The sequence below is a fragment of the Hoplias malabaricus genome, chromosome 8 (assembly GCF_029633855.1).
Source record: "Hoplias malabaricus isolate fHopMal1 chromosome 8, fHopMal1.hap1, whole genome shotgun sequence".
Lineage (NCBI taxonomy): Eukaryota > Metazoa > Chordata > Actinopteri > Characiformes > Erythrinidae > Hoplias > Hoplias malabaricus.
In genome coordinates this window covers 39,350,042-39,377,940 of record NC_089807.1, presented here as the reverse complement: position 1 = coordinate 39,377,940, position 27,899 = coordinate 39,350,042, and the positions used below count along the sequence as shown (strand labels likewise).

General features: G+C 41.5%; 2 protein-coding genes across 5 annotated transcripts; both read left to right on the top strand.

Annotated features, from left to right (window-relative positions):
* The first annotated feature begins 437 nt into the window (after window positions 1-437).
* Window positions 438-10,636, top strand: ppm1kb (protein phosphatase, Mg2+/Mn2+ dependent 1Kb). The gene is made up of 7 exons (XM_066678321.1): window positions 438-1,395; window positions 3,056-3,621; window positions 4,322-4,422; window positions 6,814-6,979; window positions 7,622-7,766; window positions 8,203-8,337; window positions 8,502-10,636. The coding sequence occupies exons 2-7, from the start codon at window positions 3,185-3,187 to the stop codon at window positions 8,631-8,633; spliced, it is 1,116 nt and encodes a 371-aa protein (XP_066534418.1). The 5' UTR covers window positions 438-1,395; window positions 3,056-3,184; the 3' UTR covers window positions 8,634-10,636.
* Window positions 10,637-11,726: 1,090 nt separating this feature from the next.
* On the top strand, window positions 11,727-27,393 carry abcg2d (ATP binding cassette subfamily G member 2 (JR blood group)). Of its 4 annotated transcripts, none has more exons than XM_066678317.1 (16): window positions 11,729-12,269; window positions 13,856-14,084; window positions 14,277-14,336; window positions 15,201-15,315; window positions 15,840-15,992; window positions 16,117-16,274; window positions 16,450-16,601; window positions 16,853-16,954; window positions 18,171-18,421; window positions 19,797-19,879; window positions 20,963-21,052; window positions 22,117-22,241; window positions 22,332-22,486; window positions 22,826-22,915; window positions 23,169-23,251; window positions 26,803-27,392. In XM_066678317.1, the coding sequence occupies exons 2-16, from the start codon at window positions 13,873-13,875 to the stop codon at window positions 26,948-26,950; spliced, it is 1,977 nt and encodes a 658-aa protein (XP_066534414.1). In that variant the 5' UTR covers window positions 11,729-12,269; window positions 13,856-13,872; the 3' UTR covers window positions 26,951-27,392. The 4 variants fall into 4 exon arrangements, with proteins under 4 accessions (XP_066534416.1, XP_066534414.1, XP_066534415.1 ...); XM_066678318.1 differs by lacking the exon at window positions 11,729-12,269 and adding an exon at window positions 13,635-13,724; XM_066678319.1 differs by lacking the exon at window positions 23,169-23,251 and having other exon boundaries at window positions 11,727-12,269; window positions 26,803-27,393.
* The last annotated feature ends 506 nt before the right edge of the window (window positions 27,394-27,899 follow it).

Here is a 27,899-nt window from a genome sequence, read left to right as displayed (position 1 = left end):
CCTGTGTCTGCGTGGGTTTCCTCCGGGTGACTGTCTGTGAGGAGTGTGGTGTGTTCTCCCTGTGTCTGCGTGGGTTTTGTCCGGGTGACTGTCTGTGAGGAGTGTGGTGTGTTCTCTCTGTGTCTGCGTGGGTTTCCTCCGGGTGACTGTCTGTGAGGAATTTGGTGTGTTCTCCCAGTGTCTGCGTGGGTTTCCACTGGGTGCTCCGGTTTCCTCCCACAGTCCAAAAACACACATTGGTAGGTGGGTTGGCGACTCAAAAGTGTCCGTAGGTGTGAGTGTGTGAGTGTCTGTGTTGCCCTGGCGCCCCCTTCAGGGTGTATTCCTGCCTTGCGCCCAATGATTCCAGATAGGCTCTGGACCCACCGCGACCCTGAACTGGATAAGCGCTTACAGACAATGAATGAATGAATGAAAATAATACTAAGACAGATGCATTCAAATATAAACATAATACAGTTTAATTTAAATACACGTATAATTTTTAACCTTTGTGTATCATGCACAAAATAATAATAATAATTATGTACAAATAACGCATTTTCTGTAGTAAAGATTCAAATGAGTAGATTCAGGGAGCCAGGATTTCTTATGTCACACACGAAAGGCACCAACATCATAAAACTGTGTCATGTGGCTTGGGCTGGACTGGAATAAAAGTGGGGACTAATTACATATTCATATAGATATTCATAGATCTATACATACTTAACAAAGGCAAATGTGTAAAGCAATGTTTCCTAGACTTTTTCTGCAGTGTTCCCTTTTTATAGGCTAGATAAGTATATTTTTGAAGCCCCCCACACTTAGTGAAACACTGGTGTAGAGTTAAACGAGGCAGTAAGGGATATAGTTTTCTTAGAAATAATATTTACATCTTCAATTTTGATGAACAGATGTGGGTTGGAGGGAAACAGTAAGAAATTTAAATAGGTTCAAGTGAAAAAAAAACGTTGCAGAATGCAGAAGTGCTGCAGAAAAGGCAGTTAAGAGACTTGCTCTTGTGAAAGGTAGATATGAATGTTTAAAATATTTAATGAGGAGAATTTCCGTAAGCCTCAATAAGGCGTTTACTCAATAACTGTACTCCGTCATCGTGTTTTATAACTCGTAAATGGATGCCAATGTTGTCATAAATGGAGGTGCGTCCATATTCAAACGCTGATCGGCTTAAATGGTTGCCAACCACATGAACAGCCAATGAGCTAATCGAGACGACATGAACATAAAGTGAATTGTGATTGGCTGTTACATGTTGTTGTTGCGTTCTGATTGGCTGAGAGGATTTCTCTTATATGCCCGGGGGCGGGGCTATCGTTTGCGCAAACAACAGCAGCGGGGTTTTCATCGCCATTGAGGTTAGAAGCGCTCTGTAAAAGTCCTTAAAATTGAAAGGTAGGATCGTTTATGTTGAGTAATAAATGTTTGTACCCGTGCTACCTGTGTTTTTGTTCTCCGCCACGAACTAAGAGCGGTATTTTTGTAGGTTTAATGCGTGAAAATTGTGCGAATTCGCGGTTAGGCTCTTGCTCGAATATTCCATTAAACGCAGCTGCAGTTGGCTCCAGAAATTTCCGTTAAACCTTAAACTCTGCGGCAGCCACGTTCTGGAGAAGATTTACCTTCCACATTAAATTTTCGTGCAGCTAATACACGATGGCGGAAAGTTCCGTTTCATATTAAACTCTGCTGCAGTTACATTTAAGGTGGAGTGGACTGTTCTTGTGAGAAAGAGGAGCTAACGTTAGACTCCGCTTGGGGGCCGTGTTTACAGGGAGGCGTTAGCTCCGTGCTGGTGAATGGACTCATTTTTTCAATCCAAAGCTGCACTTCTGGATAAATGGCCATCTCCCTGTTAATAATATAGTAATATTAACGCTTTCCATTCGCTAGTTATTAAGAGAGATGTGTTTTAGAGCTCTAACATTGTCAAAACAACTGAAGGAGGACTGCGTCATTGTTTTCAAGGTTGAGAGTGAGAGCTTTCGCTGGAAATGATGAAAAATCGTCATTATTAACCATAACAATGATAATGAGCTTTGTTTACGTAACACTTTGCAAAGTGCTTAATCTCAAGGTCCTTTAAGCACGAATTAAACCAAAAATAAATCAGAACCAACCTTAAAAATAACACATTTTTTAAAAAATGTAAAAAAAAATAAAATAAACAAGTCTTAATCTGCATTAATTTGAACAAGCACCTAGAACCCATTTAAGATTGGAGCGTTTGCAGCATCTTCTGTGCTGTGGTGGTGTTTGGTTTGCTGATGTAACTTGTGTTCAGAGTTGAGAGGATCAGAGAATGAATGAATGTGGAGGGAGGGGCCATGATGACGCAGAGGCTCCAGGCGGCCAATGAGGCGAGGGGCGGTGAAAGATGGGCGGTGTCAAGCTGCTTTGTGTCAGGTTCAAACCTGTAGTCCTTCCTGCTGGATATTTTTTCTGCTTTTCACAGCTTTAAGGAGAAAAAAAAAAATGTTAAGGTGACATTAGAGGAAGATGATATAAGCAATATTTATTGTTTTGATTAAGACTTGTTCACAGTGGTGGTGGTGGTGATAGGAACCAGGCATCTGAAGAGATTAATGTATACATGGAATTAAAAAAGTTGAATCAGAGAATGAATACCACCCTTCAAATCCTTATACATGTGAAACTGTGTATCATAAACATTTTAGAGTTAAAGGATTGTGAAGCTAGGCTAGTGCTATATCCCTGACTAGTATAGGTGATATGGCACAGGGATTAATGTTGTCCTGAAGTTCACCTACAGTAAACAGGTTTGTGTTTTTCCAGGTCTAACAAACCTGATTCAGGTCACGAAAGACTAATGTGAGCCAGGTTTATCGTAAACATGTGACTGGATTTGACGTAGAGGGGCTGAACTACGTCATGTTTGTTATTGACACACCATACTACGTGCCGAACGTTCGCTTCAGCCGAGCAAGTAGGGAATGACTGGATTTTCATAGGTTCAAAGGTCTCTTGTATGCTATGAAAGCATTCTTTGTGTGTTGGTAACTTATTCACGCTGTTGTGTATTTATACTTCGCAGGACACCCTGTGCTTATTTTGAGCGGCTGTGACCTACTTGCTGCTATCGCGTCTGGATTTGTCTGAGTTGGAGGTGTGTTTAAAGGAATTAGCTTGGAGCAGCCGTCCAGTATTCAGCGGTCAGTGAGCTATGTCAGTGGCCGTGCTTGTGCGACTGGCCACTGGCGGGTCGCGGCTGTGCCGCAGCGTAGTGCCGAGGTCTGCTTGGCTTCTGCAGGGTGAGCCGAAGCGTGCGCTCCACAGTCCGTCTGAGCAGCGTTCCAGCAACTCACGCTTTGACCCAGACAGCAGCGGCCAGCCCACCACCTGGGACTCTTTCGGTATTTGGGACAATCGCATTGACGAGCCAATCCTGCTCCCTCCCAGCATCCGGTATGGAAAACTCATTCCGAAAGTCAGCCTCTCCAAGGTGGGATATGCCTCGCAAATTGGCCTGCGCAAGGAAAACGAGGACCGCTACCAGATCTCAGAGCTGACCAACAGCATTCTGTATTTCGCTGTGTTTGACGGACACGGCGGAGCAGATGCTGCTGACTTTTGCCACAAGTACATGGAACAGCATATCAAGTAAGTGCTTTTGTCCAGAGTAATGACTATATACATGTTGTGAGATGTATAGAATATACTTGCCAACGTTGTTTTGAACATGCACTGCTGTCCAAAAGCTTGGATTTATCATTTTCAATAATGTAATGATTATCATCTTAACATGAAAATAATTCCAGCATTCTAGTTATATACCGTTTTTCAGGTTTTAAATTCGTAGAAATGTATGAAGCTGTAAAAATGAAATGCATAATAAAGCGTTCTACAGAATCATAGCCACATAAAGAGATTTATTTCTGAAATGTAGTGTTTGTTTTTTTTTCTTGACAAAGGGAAAAAATGAAATATATATATTTTTCTTAACGTACAGGGGGTCCTTGACTTACGACGTTGATCCGTTCCTACGTCGCGCCGTAAACCGATTTTCGGTGTAAGTCGGAACATACGTACATACTGTACGTAAATAACATACTGTAAGCACTTATCCTATCGTAACACCTATCCTCCTCGGTCCTGAGGCGCGTAACCGTGTATTCTTCCGCCGCGCAGCGCACACCAAACACGAAGTTCACGTTACGACGTTTACGACGCAAAACCACTTAAGTCGAAACAAGGCTTCATACAGTAAATGGGAGATGTGTCGTAACTCAGGACTGACGTAACCCGAGGACCTCCTGTATATCCATTTCTTTATTAACTGATGTTAATGAATTTGTTTCAGAAATCTTGTCAAAGAGGAGGACAATTTGGAGCTTGTTCTGAAAAATGCGTTTCTCAACGTGGACAAGGCATTAGCGAGGCACCTTCACTTTACTGCAGATGGTAGGTCCCTTCACTGTAGAGTTTCGTAAGTGGGACAGGGTTGAGGGGTGGGGTATAGTTGGTCATTGTCAGGCTGAGAGTTTGGTGTGGTTGGTTTACTAAGTAGGTAGCTGTTTTAGTCCAGTCTTAACACAATGCTATGAAGATATACTTCATGTTGTGCCATAGTGGTTTATCATCTCTATGTAGCTCTTCCTCTTACATAGTGCCAGAAGAAAATCTGTGAACCCAAATAATGTATTTTAAAATAGGTATGTAATATTTAAGCAAGGGAAAGTAGCCAACACTTGTGTAGATGAACCTGTTTAGCTTACAGCAGTAATTCTGCTACGTGTTACGCTGAACCCCAGGTTAAACCCAGTAGATTGTTTTTATGATAGTTTGGAGTAAATAAGTAAATTATAAGCAAATTAATTCAGAGTAGGCTTTCAAAAATTCCCTATATCACAGTGTTAGTACATAAATTGGTTACGAATATAATGGCTGTTGTTATTGATTTTCCATAGAAAGTTTTGGCCTTAAACTGTAACCAAAGAAAACATTTATCCAGATTTATTATTATTATTATTGTTGTTGTTATTATACCACTACCTCTGAGTGATTTGTTGACATCTCAGCCACTGAATTATATGCTAATTTTCTTTGCACAGATTTGTTTTCTGCTTCACGATGTCATTACTGTCAAAAGAAAAACATATATCTCCAACACAGTAACTGTACATGAGAAGAGTGGTTCTGTTTTTCATTGCACCATGAAAGTTTCACACAATTTGACGGACAGCTGCTGTATTCCAGTGATGTAGTAAACTAAGAATCAGCATAAACGGAGATACATGTTTTTCTTTGTAAATTAACAATATTCTCGGGTTCTGTATTTGGGTTCACACATTTTCCTAATGCCATGTTAGAAACTACTGAATTTAGTGTAGGGCCATGCTTTGAGCAAAATTGTGTATTCTCTTTATATTCCCTTTAGGTAGCAGTTTTAAATCCTGACACTTTTATTTGTACACAAGTTAGAAGCTCTGTAGTTCCAAGCAAAGCTTAGTATCTTCTAGCTTCTGATCAAATTGACACCGGCCATGTCACTCTGTTACTGTGCGGCCCATTTGTGGGCCCTGGTGCGTGCAATGTACAATTTTGCCCTGTGTGTGTGTGCGTGTTATCTATGACAGCTGCGGACCCAGCTAAGAACCCATAAATGCGGCAGGTCTGCGCTACCTTTTTGGAAGGCGAGGAGCTAGATTGGTCCAGCGGGTCCCTGCGTGGACTTCTGGAAGGTTCCTCAACTTTCTCTCCCTTTCTTTCTAAACCTCTTCTCTAGCTCCCTCTTGTTCCTTCACACATACACTTATTCAAAGAACAGATCACTCATGCTGACTAGGTTTTGTACTGTCTGTGCCACAGCACCTGAATAAAATAATATTTTCAGGACATTAGGTTACTGAAAAGTTTGTATAAGACAGGCTAATTGAAAAGTTTCCTCGTTGAGGTATTGGTAATTTGACTTAATCTTGATCTAGCTGAAATCTATCACTTTATCAGTGACAAAGCAGTTCTGGTTCTGTGTGAATTAGCCCATGGAATGAAGTCCAGATTGTTTTTTGCTACCATTTACTTGCTTAATTAACATAATACGCAGTATAACTACTGAGAATAATGCAAATATGGAATACTAGAGAGTTCACAAAGACCCTGAAGTGACTGATTAGCTAGCTTACTTCCTGATTAGCAATGATTTACACTGCTGCCCTCTAAATGTGTTAAAAAAAAATCAGTTCAATCTTTGTAAAGAAAAGTGAAGGTGAAGTCAGTGACTTCATCTTTTTTTACTGCCTGCAGCTGCAGGTTACTGTTTGGTTATTTTTTTCATTTCTGCTAGTTCTGAACTTTTGACCAGCTGCCATTTCCCCCTTAGGCGTTTTAACCTGTTTCTCTGCGGTTTAGCATGCTTGTATTTGTGTTCATACTTTCTCCTCTTGAGCCATTCTCCTATCACAGCCCTTTAAATATCCAGTTTCTCCTTGCATGTTTGATTCTTCTTCACCATTCCCTTTCCCCTTCATCCTCCCTCTCCTGTAAACATTCAAAAATTGAAAGCTACTTCTCTTTTTTATTATTCTTTGGAATACAACAAAGATTTTTGCCTACTTGAAAGATACAATTAGATAGAGCGTGTATACACACTTCTGTTTCCTGAAATGAGTACTGCTTTGTGTTTAAATACTTAGTGATTCTCTCTGAATGTTGTGTTGGTGTGTATGTGTCCGATGCTGTAGTTTATGCATGGCTACATTTACATTAAGAGACCCCCTCAGCAGTGAACACATTGTATCAGTTTTATCCTCCTGTCTGTTGTAACGCATGGACTTTGTCTCTGGTGCTTTACAGCCTCAGTGCTAAGCTCGGGCACCACTGCCACAGTGGCTCTGCTGAGAGATGGCATCGAGCTGGTGGTGGCCAGCGTGGGGGACAGCCGAGCCATGCTCTGCCGGAAGGGCAAAGCACTCAAACTCACAGTGGACCACACACCCGAGAGGAAGGATGAGAAAGAGAGGTGAGGTGTGGGTCGTTGAGGCTTAAACAGTAATACTAGGATAATTCAGTACAGCCAATTTAATTCACGTACTTGAAAATACTTGTTGTTTACAGCCTCTGTAATTGAGCTACATTTGTCTTTTAAACATACAACCAGTAGTTCAGTCGTCTCAATTGTATAGTTAATTAGGATTATTAAGGCTTACTAATGGTGGGACTTGGGTGCAGGGAAAATTGAAACTTTGGAGTTCAGGTGGACCACAGAACGGAGCAGTGAAATGCTGTACTCTAGTTTTCAGGTTGCCCTTTTACTGCATGTTTTGCTGCTCTAACTCACCTAATCCAACTAAACAGCTCATTAACATGACCTAAAGTAACCTCAACTAAGGATTTATGATTTATTTAAAAATGGCACTGCAGTTTCTGTAAAATTATAGATCACATTGGGCTAGAGCTCAGAGCTGGTGGCAAAGTCTTTTTTTAAAAACAACACAGCAAATTGAGTGAATATATTAAGTTTTCAGTGTATGTTATTTTACATTCAAATAAATATTCAAATGATGTCTGCAGTGTTTTCTTTGTGAGGACAGAATGCATTGTCTGTGCATACCTGTCTAGCTTGTATATTTTGGTGTAACTTCTCCTTATTTTTGTATTGTAGGATTCGTAAAAGTGGGGGCTTTGTGACCTGGAATAGTCTGGGACAGCCCCACGTCAACGGCAGGTTGGCCATGACACGCAGCATTGGAGATTTTGACCTTAAAAACGCAGGGGTCATCGCTGAGCCAGAGACCAAAAGAGTTTCAGTGAGTACTGGATATTGCTACACCTTAGATAGAGCAATGCTTAGAGCAAGGTTTTGACTATACAGGGGGTCCTCGACTTACGACGTTGATCCGTTCCTACGTCGCGTCGTAAACCGATTTTCGGTGTAAGTCGGAACATATGTACATACTGTACGCAAGTAACATACTGTACGCACTTATCCTATCCTCACACCTATTCTCCTTGGTCCCGAGCCACGTAACCGTGTAATCTTCCGCCGCGCCGCGCACACCAAACACAGTCGAAACAAGGCTTTATACAGTAAATGGGAGATGTGTCGTAACCATGAAACATCGTAACTCTGGACTGACGTAACCCGAGGACCTCCTGTATTGTGATTATTAGAAGTAAATGACGCTTAGTTATTTGGCAACTATAATTGTGTATTAAATCAAGTGGTTATACTTCGCTGTCCAGCTTCATCACGTCCATGACTCCTTCCTTGCCCTCACCACTGACGGCATCAACTTCATCATGAACAGCCAAGAGATCTGTGATGTTATCAATCAGTGCCACGACCCCAAAGAGGCAGCACAACTCCTCTCTGAGCAGGTACACTGTATTTTGTGTTATTAACAGCTGTGTATATATGTAATGACTTCCAACCATGGTTCTACCAACCACACGAATTATAAAAAGAGGAAAACAGATTTGTTTTTAAGAACGCTCAGTTTGCATAGATGGCATAATTATCCTGTTCATTCTCTTTCTCTCAGGTGCTGCAGTATGGTGCAGAGGATAACAGCACCATAATCGTGGTGCCGTTCGGAGCATGGGGCAAGCAAAAAAGCTCTGACATCAGCTTCTCCTTCAGTCGCAGCTTTGTATCCAGTGGCCGCTGGGCGTGAATGTAGGAAAGGAGGAAGACAGTGAAGGAGAGACTGAACAAATGAGGGGGCTACTAGCTGGCCCCACCAACGTGCAATACCGTCAGTCAGTGGTGTTAAGGGAACAGGAAGACAAGCCCATCCCAGCACTTATTTCCAAAACTATTCATTTGGACCACAACACAGGTCATAACCACATGGTTCTGAAGAATTATTATATGATGTGCCGTATTAGGTCTCATTAGCAATATCTCCTCTCTACCAGTCTGCGTTAAGACACAACATAACTGCTTTGATGTGGTAAAGCAGAATTGTTTCGTGTCATAGATCTGCACACAAACCAGTATTGCTGCAGCCGTGGTTAAACAAGACCATTGGCCCAAATGGACCTGTCTTGTGCAAGTCTGCAAACCTCACTGCACTTTGTGTATGAAAGGTGGCCTCCATTTTACCTCCAGTTGTTTGTTTTAAGTGTACGAATTTTAGAATTGTGATTTTGTACTTTCAAGCTCATTCATTGGCTCAAATGGAGGTTTCCGTTGTAAACTAAAGACCCTAGCGCTTTTCATTGTGATGGTCCACGTCTCAGATTGCATTTCATTTTGCTACTCGCAGGAAATACTAGGTGTAGCTGATCTTCAAAAATCGAGATGTTCTTACATATGAAAACATGGGGATGTTTCTTCTGTATAAAGGCAGTTTTTCCTTCACTGTGCTTTGATAAATTGGCCTTTTTAGGAAAATGCGTAACAGAGATTTATTCTAATTTCTCTTGCTGTTTTATGTTACAAGAAATTCATGTGCACTGTATTTAGTTTTATCCTTTTACTTGCATCATCCTTTTACTTGCGTCCATCCTTATTTTATTCTTTAATCATGAACAAACATGCTACTATTGCACTTACATGGGGCAGCTGATGGAAGCTTGGGAGGACAAATGTATTTCAGCTTACAGATCAGTGATTTTTCTGTTGCTGTGCTTTTGGAAAACCAGCTCGATACTCTACTTTTTCCCATGGACCACTGTTACATTTAGTGAACTGATCCGCTTATCTAGTGCCTTTGTCTTAGTGCTCTCCTCCTAATGCAAGCACAGTAACTATGGTTTGGGACACTGCTGTGGACTTCTAGAAACTAGTTATGACTTGAACATGCACATTGGTAGTACACAGGTGTTAAACTCACATATTGGGTGTGTATGCAATGGTCCCCTGTAAGTGCATTTGCAAAAAGGTATGTTTTTGTAATATATGTTTTGTATATAATAATATTTATATATTTTGATGTACAAGAGAAATGCCTGTCTGTAATTGTGTGTGTGTGTGTGTGCGCGCATACACGTTTCTATACACTCACTGTTGTATAGTTGTGAAAGCATATCAGTCTTTATTTAAGTGTCGAGAGACTATTCTTCAGGATTGGGGGCCCTCTCGTGTGAATATGAAAGCAGGCTTAATTTACCGTCAGAGATTTTGGATCTAAAAGCTTCCATTACAGCATTGGTGTACTGTAGTCGGAGGTTGCTTTAGGGATGAGAATCGTACGTAATGTTCTGTGATCTGAAAATGTCGGGATCTCCGTTGGATGTATTTTCAAAAACCGTTATTGGCCCTTTTTATTTGATGATTTATTATTGTTAATAGTCATTTACTGAAAATGCAGTGCAGCAGTTCATTTCTCTTGTTTTTCTCCCAAAGCCTGAAATACAACAGAGATGTGCACAGACTGGAGACGTATAGCTGTACAGTTTTGTGTTTGTTCTGCTCTAATTTATTCAACTCTGATTATTACTGGACTGTGTGTGTCATACCAGGAAATATGTGAAACTGGTTCTCCAGAAATGTTATGTACCACATTGTCATGCTAGCTCTAAAATCAATGTGAACACTTTATAAAGAATGTAAAAAATATTCACTGTTGCATGATTTTTCTTTCAACTGTTGACAATTTAATATCTTTTTTTTCACCTACGGTCATTATACTGCAGAAACGTGTTTTGTGTAACTTTTTTGAGGACACTATACTTGTGAATTAAATGTAAATTTTTGATTCTGTCGTCGTGTTAATTTTTTTCCACTTATCTCTCGTCTGTTTGACTACTTTCATGTCAGGCATGTCTCCGAGGGGCACCACCTCAGTTTGTTGATGACTGGTTGCTAAAATTAGCTGTGTATTTAGACAAATTTCACTCAGTCACATTAGTTATGAAAACTCATTCTTTCATTGTCTGTAATGTCATTATCCAGTTCAGGGTCGGGGTGGGTCACTAAATTACACAGTCCAACAGTTAATAAACAGGAAGACTAATATTTATTGAAAAAAAGTGCTAAAAAAATGTAGCTAGTTTGCTAATGTAAACAAAATGCTTCATAATGGAGAGTCGTATGCGAGCCTAGAGTGGACTCTTATTAGTGAGCCGAGTTAATTGATCTGATTCAGCTGAGGTAAATTCAAAAAGGCGCCATTTTTATCTTTCCCGCTGCTCTTGTCCTGAAATCACTTTTGCAAAACATACACCGTATGCTCCAAATACGAGCCCCTTAGATTTTTCCAGGTTACAAATATGTTACAAAATATACAAATGTAGTAGTTATATAAAGGTTTAAGGCCATTAAATAATTTAATGTCTATTTAAAGTCTCCGTATCGTCTCTTTTCTCCGTTTTTAAATTATACGCTCATGTCTATACTGGTCTATGTTGAGGTTGTTTTTTTAACGTGGAACATTACTGTTGGATCCCAGCAGAGGGCAGTATTGTGATTACATTAAACAATAGTCAGGGTTTGGGCCTCAGACCAACTTTTAAATTGGTTTATAGTCACAAGAAGTCAGGGTTACAAAATCTTTCTATGAAGATATGACAATGAATGAAACCCATCTTCGTACTTCCTCATGATCTTTATTTACACTCGCTCCTCCTCCTATAAAACCTGCCTTTATTTACAGTAGACCAAGAACCAGAGGACACACGCAAACCCATTCAAAAGCTTTGCGACTGGTCCTTAATATCTATTATTATTATTTATTCACAGATTTCAGGTAAAAATCATTTAGAAACTTGTTAAATTACCAAAGATGTTTTGACTTCAATACTAAAATGTGCATGTGACTGTCAGATATGTTCATATCTTTGGGACCGTGGCACTGACACATGAAATCAGGCCAATAATTGTGCTGAGGTCCAATAAATAGACATTTAGTGATAACAACAGATAAATTCCAGCAGTCAGTCATATCAAATTAAAGTATTAAAGTGAATGATTATGTAGATTGAGTTGTATTCACAAGAATAAGGCATGCATCTTTTCTGTAAGATTCTCCATAATCTTCCCACCCTCTTTAGATGCACCAATCAAACCGAGACAAATCCTAACCATCCAAACAAGTGGCTATTTCTGATGACAATCATTGCTGGGGAAATTATGGAACCATATTAATGCTAAGTGCTAGATAGCAGATGTTGGCTAGCTGGATCTGCCTTGTGTAATCTTGTATGATATTTGCTTGTGCACTCTGCCCTCCCACTGAATGTTATTCAATGCTGATAGCTCTATATAAGCACCAGGGCTGAAGGAGCCTGGGATGACTGCAGATTCTCAGAGGAGAGAAGCAGTATAACAGCACAGATCAAATATATTCAGGAACGTTTGACAGCAGGTAAGTTTCATTCACTCTGCTTACTATTTACAAAGGTTTAAGCGTGATTGGTTAATTGCGTTAGGACGATGTAAAGCAAAAATATACATTTTTATACAAATACTTATTCTCTGGGGAATACTTTTGCTCCCAGCACAGTGTATACACACTTCTACAATGAATGCGGTTTAGTAAATGTGTTTCTGGTCGAAACATATTTATTCAGGTACGTTTTTTTTGGTCAAGATCAGTGTAAACAATACTTCTAACTCTAAATTTCCAATTAATTTGTGAAATTGATGCTTTTACTCCTTCATAAATTGCACAGCTCACTGGGAAAAATGTTTTTAGACATGAAACATTCCTGCCACAAAAAGTACAACCCAGCATAGTTAAATCAAAATCTTATACAGTTTGTGTTTGATATAATTTTGGGGGTTTCTTCAATGTCTCACAGTGCTTCTGTGAGTGAGGAATGTCTCATGACTCTCTTTTATAGTCACCAAATTGAATAGACTCAGAAATGCAGGCTGCAGATGGAGCTTATTCTTAATTTGGCAGGCGTCCGGAGTAGAAAGAGTGACGCTGCTTGCCACACAGTTCAACCGCTGGGAGATGGGCTGAAATTCATTGGGTTTGTCCTTGCATTGAGATTATGCACAAGGCTCTCCAAATAAACGATGTGCCTCAGGTCTCATTGTCTCTGGATTTCTCTTCATCATGATGCTACTTACCCAGAGGAGGGTAAATGATTAAGTAGCATTTGCTTTCAGAGCTTTGCTGTATGTAACTGGTTTAGTCCGTTTTATGGAAAGTCAAAACTCCCTCAGAACTTTGTATAAACGGCTTGTTTTGAATTCAGTTTTTTTTGTTATGTCAGAAGAAACAAGTATTAATGTACATACAGTAATGTATTTCCATTCACAGTGAAGAGGCATTTTTTGCCTTGACTATGGTGACCAGACGTCCTCTTTTACCCGGACAAAGCCTCTTTTTTTAGACTTAAAAAATGTCCGGGCGGAATTTCACAAACGTCCGGGATTTTGTTTTTCTAGAGCTTACATAGAACTTCGAGAAGTTTCCTTCACAAACTAGTCCCGCCCTCCCCTACTCCGATTGGTTCGCTTGAGTGAGAAGGGGGCGTGGTGAAGTAGCTTAAAATCTTCTGATTGGACGGTCTGACTGTAGCGCTACCGTTATTGGTCGATAACCTTCTCTGTAAGCATTTAATTGGTCAGTCTGCACGTCAGTAGTCCTTGTTTACGTCAGGCAAAGCTCATGTACCCACCCTCATCTCGAGCAGCTATGCCTAAAGGTAAATGTAAGTTCTCGGATGAATTAAAAAAGAAATTCCCATGTTTTCCCATGTGTAGCAAATAAAGAAGGTGTAAAGGACCTAAAAGCACACATAGGTTCAGCTAAGCATACAACGGACGGCAGCGAGGGACCCCCCCCCTCTTTTTAACAGTTAAACAGGTTGGAAAGTGGTCGTATGGTTTTTACATAAAATGATGTAATTTAGATTATGAGATTAAAAAAAAAACATTTACAAGATAGGCCCTTTACTTGACTATGAGTGCTTGTGGTGTATTGTTCATGCCTCGCAGCGCCAAAGCCTCTCAAAATGGAGGACCGAGTGAATCATGTCAACATTCAAATGATCGAAGAGGTGAGCTATAACGGAAAAACAGGGTCGAAGCCCCTCAAAACAGAAACCACCAAACAACAAAACGGAGCGACCGTCAGCTTTCACAACGTCCAGTACAGCGTGAAGACGAAGAGCGGTCCTCTCTGTAAGAGGAAGGTCATCATTAAAGATATCCTTCAGGACCTTAAGTGAGTGTGATTTTTCTACCTGCGGCTCAGTCCAGATCTGCTCCTTACTTTAAGGGTGATTTTAGTCAATAAGCACAAAAATTGGTACATAGTTTTATATTTAGAACTACAACATACAGGTAATTATTTTATATAAAATTCCTCTCAGGATGAGTGAAATGGAGCTGCTCTGTTTCTCTCTTCTCTTCACAGTGGCATCATGAGGCCTGGGCTGAATGCTATTTTAGGGCCTACAGGAAGCGGCAAGTCTTCGTGAGTACATCAGACCAATGTTCTTTCGGTATCTTACTGCTAGTAAAGCAGATTTAATTATATTCTGTGGACTTCCAACAGTAAAGGCTAAGCACCACTTAATGGACCTCCATGAATATTTCACATTATTGTAGTTACTGACATATATAAGTATGAATTAAAATGAAAATAGCAGCTTAATTTGCTTTAAAACTGACGGAAAAACCCGAGCTCGCTACGGAAATTCTCGAACGCAACCGTGACGTCACTGGTGGACAACAGCTGAACAACGCCGCGGTAAAACACCGTTATGACTGACTGTTATGACAGTATCTAGCTAAATAACCAACATTATTCATGACAATAGCCTAGCAATAAGCTAAACTCAAATGTAGAGGTACCGTTATTCTTGTAAATGTGATCAAAGTCGAACTCGAATTCATCCGACACTATAAACCTCCGTAATGCAGCTACGTAGCCGAGTATAATCTGAGACACCGAGTTTAGCGAGTCAAGCTAACGTTAACTAACACCAACTAAAACAGGCGAAGTGAGTGTCCTTACCCTGTTTACCTCCATGTTACAGAGGCTCTTGAACACCTTTCGTTGGTTTGGGCGGAGGGTCCTTTCCAAAGTGCCCGTTTAAAGTTGACAAATTTAGTCCATTTTCTGGATATTTTGGGATCTTTGGGCCATTTGTGCACAGATGTCCCACTGTACATTGAATGATTGCAGCCAAAATGGGGGGGGTATGATATGACTATCAATAAACACAAGTTAGGAACTCAAATTCCACTATATTTATTTGTTTTGACACTTTCATATCGCTGGTGCTTAGCCTTTAACAAGCGGTTTTCATGACCTGATACCTGGACATTTTTTCAGGTTTCTGGACGTGCTTGCAGCCAGAAAGGACCCCTCAGGTCTGTCAGGTGAAGTCCTGATTGATGGAGCCCCACAACCGCCCAATTTCAAATGTCTGTCCGGCTACGTCGTACAGGTGCAGTGTTGTACAACACCTTGCGTAGACTTTAGTTTAACTGAATAAATGGGTTAATAATGTGAAAAGGCAGGTTATTGAACATCTTAACAGTCTAAGTGTTGCTTCACGCACTAGAAATACTGACTTTACCTTGAACTTAATATATTTTTAAATGAAAATGACTGTCCCCAAATAAGATAATTCTAAAACAGTCAGCCCCTTTTTATCAAGATGCTTTTGGATTAAAAAAATCACCAGCAGTTTAAATGGTAAAAGACTAGCTCTGGGATATTTAGCCACCTGGACCAATGACTGAAGTCCAGGACAATTCAGGAAAACCATGGTGGCAGTCTTTCATATAGGTCCCCTATAAATATGTACATTAATAGACTGCTGCTAGTCTGATTTTATTCACAGGTCCTGGGGCCAGAGTTCTGCACTGGTCCTGGGTTTGAGAGTTGTGCAGTGTTTGGTGATTTATTTTCTAATATAGTAGTGGGAGAGTGTATTGAGCATGTTTGTGTGTGTGTGTGTTTGTTCAGGACGATGTGGTGATGGGTACTCTCACTGTGAGGGAGAATCTAAGTTTCTCTGCTGCGCTGCGTCTCTCTTCCTCCGTGAGCCAGAGGGAGAAGGAGGACAGAGTTAACCACCTCATCACTGAACTGGGCCTCAGCAAAGTGGCTGACTCGAGGGTAATCTCTCTCTCTCTCTCTGTCTCACACACACACACACACACACAAACTTTCTAGGGGCTTTTATATATATTTAAAAACAATTGCTATGTTTGTTGTTGCATATCCTCACATGGTTCTACAGGTGGGCACTCAGATCATTCGTGGCATCTCTGGAGGAGAGCGGAAGAGAACTAATATCGGCATGGAGCTTATCATTGACCCCTCTGTGCTGTTCTTGGACGAACCCACCACTGGCCTGGACGCCAGCACGGCTAACTCAGTGCTGCGTCTTCTTAAACGGTGAGCCAGCTCACTGTTGTTATGGAGACAAACTAGAAGTGTATGTTCCCTCTGTTAAAGTGCATGAGTATGATTCTCATTTAGTAAAAAAAGAATGGAAATATAGATCCATGTGTTTGTAGTGTATAGAGGTTATTGCGTAGTTATTGTTTAATTTTAATATTCTCTTCTTCAGAATGGCTAGTAATGGGCGTACCATCATCTTGTCCATCCACCAGCCACGCTACTCCATCTATCGTCTCTTTGACAGCCTCACATTGCTGGCCAGCGGCAAACTGGTCTACCATGGACCAGCCCAGGACACACTGGACTACTTTGCCAACATCGGTACAGTTTACACAAGTGCACAGAAGCAGCAACAACTAGACCTTATCCGATAATGTAACACTAAAGATTTATTGTTATTTATCACTGACCTTTGCTGTCATTTCTAATCATTTTGTTAGTTTGCCAGTTTCAGTGAGTGGTCTTAAATCAGAGGTCAATGAGAAACTGAGCTGAGAATGAACACTTTGCACAGAGTAGACTTCAGAGACTCTCCCAACTTTACGATGTTTGATTTTGATATTACGTCCCAGGTTATGCCTGTGAGGCCCATAATAACCCAGCGGATTTCTTCCTGGACGTCATAAATGGAGACAAAATTGCTGTGACTATGGGCAAGCTGCAGAATCCTGAAGGTATGTGTTTATCTCTTTATATTTGGCTAAATGTTTAGCTCCAAGTGATGTTCAGAGAACGACCAACACAAACCATGCAGCAACAGATGAGCTACTGTCTCCTGCTTGACCTCTGTGGTAGGGCAGAAGAATTAGTGAACTGGAGTAGCCATGAATTGAGATCAAAACCCATTTCCTCTTGAATGTCGCCCAGATTCCCTGGCCTGCAGGTCTACCACCACCCAGTACGCCACTCTGCTATTTTCTGATGTGTTTTAATCGAGCTGTCTTGACATCTTCCTTATTATTTTACTCTTTGCAAACAAGTCGTCAGATTTTTGTCATTAAACTGTAAGAAAATGCATTGTAGATATCAGTGAGTCCGTGGGAATGGTCCAGTGTAAACAAACAGATTAACCATAGACTTGTAAAATATACATAAACTGCAAAAAATAAAAATAAATAAATAAAATAGTATTTTTGTATGCATAGCACACTACGATGTAAAATGCTCTCTATGTAGACAGCTCACTATGTTTTGGGACAGAGTGTATTGGTTATTCTTGGAGCTGTTAAATTCTGGTTCACCTTTCATACATCTTGACTGTGAGCATTAAAGGCTGAGAAAAGGAAAATCCAGAGGGTTATCTCTCAAGTCCAAATAAACTAAAGGTCTGTCCCAAAACCTAGTGAGCAGCCTAAGTAGGCACTGATTCCGTAGACAGCTGTTTAAGTGTGCAATGCTCTAACAGTCTGTCCTCATGAGGCAGATTTTAGAGTGGTGGTAGTTAGAGAGCGATTGTGTCAGGGCTTTTTACGTGACCCGTGTTTACTTCCCTCAGCAGCTAGCGTCACCTCCGCGTTTTAGCGCAGTGGACTCTACTCCTCACATTTTATTGTGATTAGAATTTTGCTCTGGGAGAAGAGAGAAATAGAATTGTGCTTGCGTTGTATCAAGGGATTGCTTTTGCGGCTGAGGAACGGTTCAATGCCACCTTAAAATCAGCCAGATTAAGGTATCTCAGTAGCCAGTATATTTAATGTGTCTAAGAACTGAGACAGCCTATGTGTCAGGAGCGTGCACACTACGATGTAAAATGCTCTCTATGTAGATCGCTCACTGTGTTTTGGGACAGAGCGTGTTGGTTATTCTTGGAGCTGTTAAATTCACCCTGTAGTTTTTTGTTCACCCTGTAAATCATGAGAAATAACCGATTGTAGCATTGGTTCATTTCAGCCGTTGAGTTTGAAGCGTCTGGAGACACCAGGCAGAGTATTGAAGAGCGTCTGGTGGAGGAGTACAGAAACAGCAGCTACACCCTAGACACCAAATCTGAATTGGAGCGCATCATCCAGGGCAAAGAGTACCTTGTCAAGCCCAAGTCTCGCACCATCACCTACAACAGTGGCTTCTGCCACCAGTTCAAGTGGGTTTTGAAAAGAACCTTCCGCAACTTGATGCTGAACCCTCAGACTTCTGTTGCACAGGTAAATGCATATTTAAAATGACAAACTGCATGAGAACAAGGAACTTTCTGTAATGCAACCCCATTTCCAACAACGTTGTTAGTAGAGGTGGGCGATACCGTGAGTTTCGGTATCGATCTGATACCAAGTAAATACACGGCCAGTATCGCTGATATTAATACAGATATCGGCAGTCTTCGCCACATGTAGGTGCAGAGCATGAAAATGGGAGCGGGGGGTGGGCCAAATTAGCATGGGCCAAACACCCCAGTGAAACGCCTGTGGCCTTCAAGCACTCAGACTGCACTGCATTAAACACCAGCAAAATTCTATGATGAATATTGCTGTATGGGCTTAGAGATATGCATATTTTGTCACTGCATCCACAAATACTCAATGTCAGTCCTCCAGAAATGCTCCCTACTGTGTCCAGGTGTCATCAGAATGGCAGGTTTTTTTTTTTTTTTGTTCCATTGATAGAAACACTGCTCACTGCTCCATCCTGACTTTACTGAGAAATAGATTACTCTCTTTGGCCCCAAACCTGAAACGTTGTTGCAATCTTTCATCCATTTCCAGAAAAAAAACCAAAAAACAGGAAAAAGGAAGTATGTCTGTGGGATAGTATTCCAAGCCAAATCCTTATGATGGAATTTTCCTCACATCTTAAGCCCTCTCTGCCCATTGCCTCCTCCAACCCAAATTCCCTCGTCTTCCTCTCAGAGACTTTACATGCTCATTAGCCAGCAAATGCCATCAGAGGAATCTCACTTTAAGAATTATTAACAGTTAATTGGCCCCAAATAATTTAGGCTAATCCCTCAAGGGCCAGCTAAGCGGATTTAGCGATTGTTGTGGCCTTACTCTTAACTCCTTGGGCCTGTATTTGCAGTGATATCATAGGTGCCAATGGAAGTGAAAGGAGGTTAAGGGGAACCAGAGAAAGCTGAAGGCAGGGCCATCACCTGACCTCGTGGCTTGGCCCCAGAGTGCCGCATTCAAAGGAAGGCTGAGAGGGAATGCGGGAAGGGTGGCTCCTCTGTCCCTTTTTGGCTCTGTTTTCTTAGCCTTTCACCCTGGGAACGGATTTTACACAGAGCAGACACCTGTCAGCATCCATAAGTCCTCAGGAGATTAATGCCCCAAACTCACCCAGTTTCTCACCTCTTTCTCACACTTGCTCACTGAATCTGGGACCTGCTAATTTGAATGTCCAGAGGATTGGAATTCTCTCACTGCAAAGTATGACCCAGAAAACATGGCTCTTAATTATGTTGACAGTTGTTTAATATACTGAGCTTTTTCACTCAAATCGCTAAGGAACCAGAGCTATGTTTCTACTAACAGTTGTGATTTAGCTGTAAGGCTTCATATTGACTCTCCACCCACTCTACAGGTGATAGTGACCATTTTCCTGGCCCTCATTGTTGGAGCCATATTCTTTAAAGTACAAGACAACCGGAGTGGCATACAGAACAGGTGAGTTAGATTTATACCTCACTTTAAGAAACAGCAGGCTATTTACTGCTCTTTATAGAGATAAAGCAGAGTACCCCTTCTTTCATCCCTCATTGCTCACTAGGAGCACTGTGGTGTTGCACAGCTCCAGGGACCTGTCGGTTGTGGGTTCAAGTCCTGCTCTGGGTGACTGTTTGGTGTGTTACCCCCGTGGTAAACAAATGCTAATGCTAATTTTACGTCAGCTAAATTTACACCCTCGAATTATACAGTTTCTATCTTTCAGCTCAAAAATAACCAGTTTGTGAAGAGGTAGTAGGATGTGAGATGTGATGCTGAACGATCTATTCATTTAATTTATGTGAGTAGTAGGTAAAAATAAACTTAAACTTATCTTTTACTGGCTCTCCCTTCCTTTTCACTTTCACCAGCGGGATGGGGATGGTTGGTGCTGCCACTGTTGCTGAAAAAATACCTATAAGAAACACTAATAAATTAAGGAAAAATTCAAATGCAATGCTGGTGGATGCAATGAAGGAGGTGGCTATGTGTTGTATATCAAATAATCAACATTTCTCTACTAATAGCACTGACATGAATGGGGTCCACTGTTCGAGGTGTTATAATCAGAATTACACGTAGGCAGTGCTCCTGGCTTAAGCCTCCTCACACTTTATATATTACTTAATAGAGCCTATTACAGGTCAGCACCCGGTGCACTGGACCATACGTTTAACACACATCTCAGACATTCCCTACCCCTCCGCTCTTGTGTGTCATGCATGAACAGCTCTGAGCAGACGGATTTCATGGCATTAGGCTGTTCTGAGGAACCTGAGATTATATGTGAGTTGAACTGAAAAAAAAAAAAAAACCACGTAGTCTTTACTAGGGACATATTGCAAAGATTTTTAAACTGAATTCTTTTAGAGTTGTGGGTCTATGCATGCAAGGACACATAAAACCACTGGGAAAACAGCGGAAACAGCATTATGTAGTTACAGAGTGTTGCTGTCTTTGGTTTTAATATCTACCGGTATGTTGAATATCTCTCTCCTAGATCAATTATGGACATTTGTGTCTAAAATTTGTTTTTTCTGGCAGGTTTGGTGCTCTCTTCTTCATCACGACCAACCAGTGTTTCAGTACACTCTCAGCTGCTGAACTCTTCATCACAGAGAGGAAACTCTTTATGTATGTGTACCGTCTCTCAGAGTACACATAGTGTTTATTCAGTAGTTGGCTTGGTTGTTTATTAGCAGGCTGTATTTTTGGAAATTCATTCATTCATTATCTGTAAGCGCTTATCCAATTCAGGGTCATGGTGGGTCCAGAGCCTACCTGGAATCATTGGGCGCAAGGCGGGAATACACCCTGGAGGGGGCGCCAGTCCTTCACAGGGCAACACACACGCTCACACATTCACTCACACCTACGGACACTTTTGAGTCGCCAATCAACCTACCAACGTGTGTTTTTGGACTGTGGGAGGAAACCAGAGCACCCGGAGGAAACCCAGGGAGAACACACCAAACTCCTCACAGACAGTCACCCGGAGGAAACCCACGAGGACACGGAGAGAACACACCACACTCCTCATAGACAGTCACCCGGAGGAAACCTATGCAGACACAGGGAGAACACACCACACTCCTCACAGTCACCCGGAGGAAACCCACGCGGACACAGGGAGAACAGACCACACTCCTCACAGATAGTCACCTGGAGGAAATCCACGCAGACACAGGGAGAACACACCACACTCCTCACAGACAGTCACCTGGAGGAAACCCACGCAGACACAGGGAGAACACACCACACTCCTCACAGACAGTCACCCGGAGGAAACCCACGCAGACACGGAGAACACACCACACTCCTCACAGACAGTCACCCGGAGGAAACCCACGCGGACACAGGGAGAACACACTACACCAGGTCCCTGGAGCTTTGTGATTGTGACACTACCTGCTGCACCACCGTGCCGCCCAGTGATTATAAACTAAAGGTAAAAATGGGTTTGTGTACACAAACACACATTGGCAGATAGACTGAATATTCAAAAGTGTCCACAAGTGTGAGTGAGGTGCTCTGTCCAGGGAGTGTTCTTGCCTTGAGCCCAATACTTCTGGCTAAGCTCTGAACCTGAACAGGAAGAATGAATTAATTAGTTTGAGTGAAAAATTAGATCGAATGTTGCTACTTCTCATATCTGTTGACACATGAAAGGATCCTGAGCATGCATTCTCTCTTTTCAGACATGAGTACACCAGCGGCTACTACCGAGTGTCTGTGTACTTTCTGACCAAAATCCTGTCAGATATCATCACTCTGCGCACAATTCCCGCCATCCTCTTCACCTGCGTCTCCTATTTCATGATTGGTGAGCGGTAGAGCTGATCAGAATAAAAATTATAAATGATATTACTCCATGTCTTCTCAAATTACAGTGTGTGTGTGTGTCTGTGTGTAGGATTTAAGTCCACAGCAGCAGCATTCTTCATCTTCATGTTTACAGTGACTCTGGTGGCATACACAGCCACAGCGATGACTATGGCCATCTCTGCCGACCAGTCTGTGGTGGCTGTCGCCAACATCTTCATGACCATCGCCTTCGTCTTCATGATGGTAAACCAGAAATAGAAATGTTTTTGCTTTTTTAAAACATTCGCTGATGTTTGGTCCTCCCTCTCACTCAATTCTTTTAGCTCACAGTGCACAATGGTAAATTAGTGTTCTCCTCCAAGTGTGTTGAGCTGATCTGGTCTTTCCTGCAATCCAAAAGCCACATGTTGGACAGTTGATTAGCGGTGCAAATTGTCCACAGGCGCCCAGTTATCCTGTTCAGCATGTGTCATTTGTGAAATGATGTTCATATTCAGTATTTTACAGCAGCTGTTACTTGTCTCACTGAGGTAGTTGTGAAGCGTTTACTGTTTTGTAACTGTATGAAACTGGTGATTGTAGATTTTCTCTGGTCTGCTGGTGAATCTGGAGAGTGTGATGGCCTGGCTGAACTGGCTCAAATATTTCAGCATCCCACGATATGGACTAACAGTAAGAATCACTCGTTTATCTAATGATATTTAAAGGGGAAATGTTATAAAAGTCACTTTGTCAGTTTGTTAGCAAATTAATTTAGGGATGTGGAGCCTACCAACCCACAAACTGTAAAATAAAACAAACCCTTAACCCTTGTGTGGGGGTGCCGCAATGTTACACACTGTTTACACCATCACATACAGGACAGGGGTTCTCCAGCTGTTTCAGTGAAGACATGAAGAATGACATTAATGGTGTGTTTGAACAGGCTTTGGAGATTAATGAGTTTGTGGGACTGAACTTCTGTGAAAACCTCCCTGCTGGGTTAACAAACGACACTCAGGGGATCGCGTACGTAGACCACACCCACACATTTAACTTGGTGCTTTGGTTCTTCTGTTTCCCAACCCTGGTCCTGGAGGCACACTTCCCTCACAACTGCATCAACACATACATCTCACTTCTGTTTGGTTTCGCTAATGAACTGGTTTACTGTGATTTGTGCTGTGGCCTCAGGACCAGGGCTGGGACACAGTGTGTAAGACAGTACTAAGTGAGGTCAGTTCTTTAAGTGTGACAGGACGATTAATATGGGAATCTAGTGCCACCTACTGACCAGGATTGGTGTGTTTGGGACATGTATAGAAAGCACAAGCTTAAAAATCAGTTCCCAGACATGTACCTTCATTGTATTAACTCAGCAATTAGTGATTCCAAACTAGCTACTTATTTCGCTGTAGTTATTGTTAATAACAAGAGCAACGAGAAACTAGGCAAACCCATATAGCCATTGTCACAGAGGTTTTTCTGGCATTTAGCCCAAAATAAATACCCTTGTCATTGGAAGGTCTGGAGAAGCTTTGGTGCTTCACACCAATGTCTTTGTTTACAATAATAAAAAGTAATAAACTATGAAATTAGCTTATTATTTGCTTGTGAACATTTATTAAAAAAGCACCTTAACATTTTATCAACCAAGTAATCTACACTTGATAAAGGAACAGGGCATCGCTGGGAACCAGATAATTATTACTGACTTACATTTCTAAAAGAGTCTGACTGATAAAACCGTGCTGTAACATATCAGAGCTTTCAAAAAAGAGGACACATTTAACATTTGGCCCTAAGCAAAAACAATAAAAATAATATTTCTGTCATTTCTTGACAGTTTATTATCTAGGGTGACCAGACGTCCTCTTTTACCCGGACATGTCCTCTTTTTTAGACTTAAAAAAATGTCCGGGTGGAATTTCACAAACGTCCGGCATTTTGTTTTTCTAGAGCTTACATAGAACTTCCAGAAGTTTCATTCACAAACTAGTCCCGCCCTCCCCTACTCCGATTGGTTCGCTTGAGAGAGAAGGGGGCGTGGTGAAGTAGCCTAAAATATTCTGATTGGACGGTCTGACTGTAGCGCTACCGTTATTGGTCGATAACCTTCTCTGTAAACATTTAATTGGTCAGTCTGCACGTCAGTAGTCCTTGTTTACCTCAGGCAAAGCTTATGTACCTACCCTCATCTCGAGCAGCTATGCCGAAACGTAAATGTAAGTTCTCGGATGAATTAAAAAAGAAATTCCCATGTGTAGCAAATAAAGGTGTAAAGGACCTAAAAGCACACATAGGCTCAGCTAAGCACACAACGGCAGCGAGGGCCGAGAGCTCATCATCCCCTCCCCTCTCCTCTTTTTCTGCATCTCTGATCTGGTCACCCTATATTATCATTAAAACTATCATTTTCTGTTCATACCAAACTTCAAAACTGAAGTCCTGTATTAAAGCGACTTGTTTACACCAAAAAAACTCATGATCATAACAGAAACTGACGATTTTAACTTTTAACTGTGTTTTTTAAACGTTACTAAAAGCAAGCACCACATTTTATCAACAGGAATTAATACAGACTTGATCAGAGCATCGCTAGGATCCAGACATTTATGTAAAAATACTTTTTTATTTCACATTTTATATGGAATGGCTGATAAAAAGTGCGGTATGATAGCTATAATTCAGTCATTTAGAAAAACTGCGCAGATGTAACTGTTTTAACTCGTCAGAGAGTCAGTAACGGTCGGGTGTGTCCGTGTATTTGTGTCGTTATAGGGACCGAAGTGAGGACTTTATTTATTTTTTTTTAATATTGAGCAGAAAGAGAAAGGCTCGTGTGACCGAGAAACGCTTCCAAATACGAAGAAGAGACTATGATAAATGACCTTGACCACTTTCAACATTTCTGTTGGAGGCTCCAGTAAAACACGGATGTGGAGCGGAGCTCGGCTGAAACTGAGGTAAACACAAGAAGGTGCGCGCGGCGAAGTGTGTCCCATTTCTGCTCTGAGCTCTGACCCCTTGAACACTTGATCCCTGCGCGCCCCTCTTGCTCACCTAACACAAGGTCAGCAAAAGTGCACGTCCAAGAAAGGGATTAGGGCTTTTTTAAAGATTTGGGACAGAGGGAATACTTAGTCATTATCTGTAATCCTTATCCAGTTCAGAGTCTACCTGGAATCATTGGGTGCAAGGCAGGAATACACCCTGGAGGGGGCGCCAGTCCTTCACAGGGCAACACGCACTCACACCTACGGACACATTTGAGTCGCCAATCCACCTACCAACCTGTGTTTTTGGACTATGGGAGGAAAAAAAAAACACCCGGAGGAAACCCACGCGGACACAGGGAGAACACACCACACTCCTCACAGACAGTCACCCGGAGGAAACCCACGCAGACACAGAGAGAACACACCACACTCCTCACAGACAGTCACCCGGAGGAAACCCACGCAGACACAGAGAGAACACACCACACTCCTCACAGACAGTCACCCGGAGGAAACCCACGCAGACACAGAGAGAACACACCACACTCCTCACAGACAGTCACCCGGAGGAAACCCACGCAGACACAGAGAGAACACACCACACTCCTCACAGACAGTCACCCGGAGGAAACCCACACGGACACGGGGAGAACACACCACACTCCTCACAGACAGTCACCCGGAGCGGGAATCGAACCCACAACCTCCAAGCCCCTAGAGCTGTGTGACTGCGACACTACCTACTCAGAGGGAATACTGTAGACCGCAAAATCCCAGTTTAGAAATTTTCTAGGTCCCAAAAAAAGGACATGTCCGGCTAAAAGAGGACGTCTGGTCACCCTATGTAACAAATTCACAGCCTCGTTTATTATAAGCAACACCTCGCTGTGATGTTCTCTCTTTAATAATCCCGAGATTTTTTATCCGTTTTCGTGTAAACTTATACAAAAAGCGGTGCAGATGTAATTTACTCGTCAGAAAGTCAGTAACGGTGTATTCGTGTCGTTATGGGGACAGACACGATGATTTTCTGTTTGTTAAATATATAGCAGAAAACAAAAGGCTGGGAACATTCTTCAAACATAAAGAAGAGACTATGATAAATATGACCTCAACAACGTTCAGCACAGTTCTGTTCGAGGCTCCAGTGAAACACCGAGCTGCCCCGCGGTGGACGGTTGAGCGCGAGCGTGTCCCAACTCAGCTCTCAACTCTCTGAGCCCTTGAACACGCATTTTTTCGGTCCAAAAAAAAGAGTATTTGTTTGGATGAAAAGAGGTTAACTGGTCACCGCCGGAAGGTTCCAAATTTAGTTCACAAACTACAATGTGAAATATGGCTGAACTAACAACTGACGGTGTAGTGGCGCCATCTTAAGGTCTCCCTGTGAAATTCGCGCATGCGCGTTTCAACAATAGGTGTCGGTCATATGCCTCTAGGCTTCTAGGCCTGGCAGGCGGTCCCGCAATATTACAGTGTTCAAACCATTATTTCGTTCATTTATTAACTGTCCACTCTTCAATCATGCATCTACAATGTAGGTGATATTTGATATTAATAACAAATGGTATTTGGTTCTAGGTGCACTGGGGAACAGCACCTGACATCGCAGGGGATCAGTTACTCCACCTGGGGCTTATGGCAGAACCACCTGGCCCTGATCATTATGACCGTCATTTTCCTCATCATCGCCTACATCAAGCTCAGATACATCCGCAAGTTCTCGTGAGCACTTAGCCTTGGGGGCATTCAGTTAGTCTTCCAGGATAATTCCTGCCCTGTGTATGTGTGTGTGTGATTCTTTCAGAGCTTGGTCCATGAGACGAACATGAACAAGGACTGAGATCCTTCTGAATATCTGGACATCTATAGGTGAAAGAAATACAAACTCATCCGTGTTATTCCTCCACATGAGAATTCCTTCTTTAAAGCAGCGCTGGGGATGAAGGTTTTAAGATTTTAATTCTGGAAAAATGTTATTGTAATAACAGAAATGAAGTTGCTGTAATTTGGTCACATTTTAAATGTTATTTATGATCCTAAGGCCTAGTCCTGCGTTTATGAAAAGCTGTACATTTGAGGTTGGTGTATCTTAGAAATACATCTGTCAGAATTAATACAGAATATAATTGTAAAGGGTTGATTAAGTTCTAAGTTTTTTAATTATGTTTTTTTATAGACACCTGAATGTCTGATATGTCAAAAATATCTATAATAAATCTTGCTTTTTGGTGATAGTCTAATAAATCAAATTGTAAATAGTTAACTGAAGTTTGTACTTAGTCAAAAAAAACCTGTTATATTTGTACTTGTTAATTTCTGTACCACATTAATATTTAAATTTGCATTTATTTTTTAATCTTGCATTAGTCTAAGCATTAAATTATTGCTTCTAACCAGACGTTGTGTATTCAAATTTAAATTAAATAAAATTATGAACAATCACATGGCAACAAACTCTTCAGTGCCAAAGTGATAAAACTTGATGTAACCTATACTACATATTCAGAATATTCTAGCAGCTAAACATTGGATTTTGTATGAGATTCCGAGGTGTCACATTCTGGCCAAGTCCCGTCTGTTTTCCCCACCACGTGTTCATGTAGCACATGGCTTTGTTTGTTTTTGTTTCTGTCTCCACCCTAGTCCTGCCCTAGCTCCTCCCCCTCGTTGGCTAT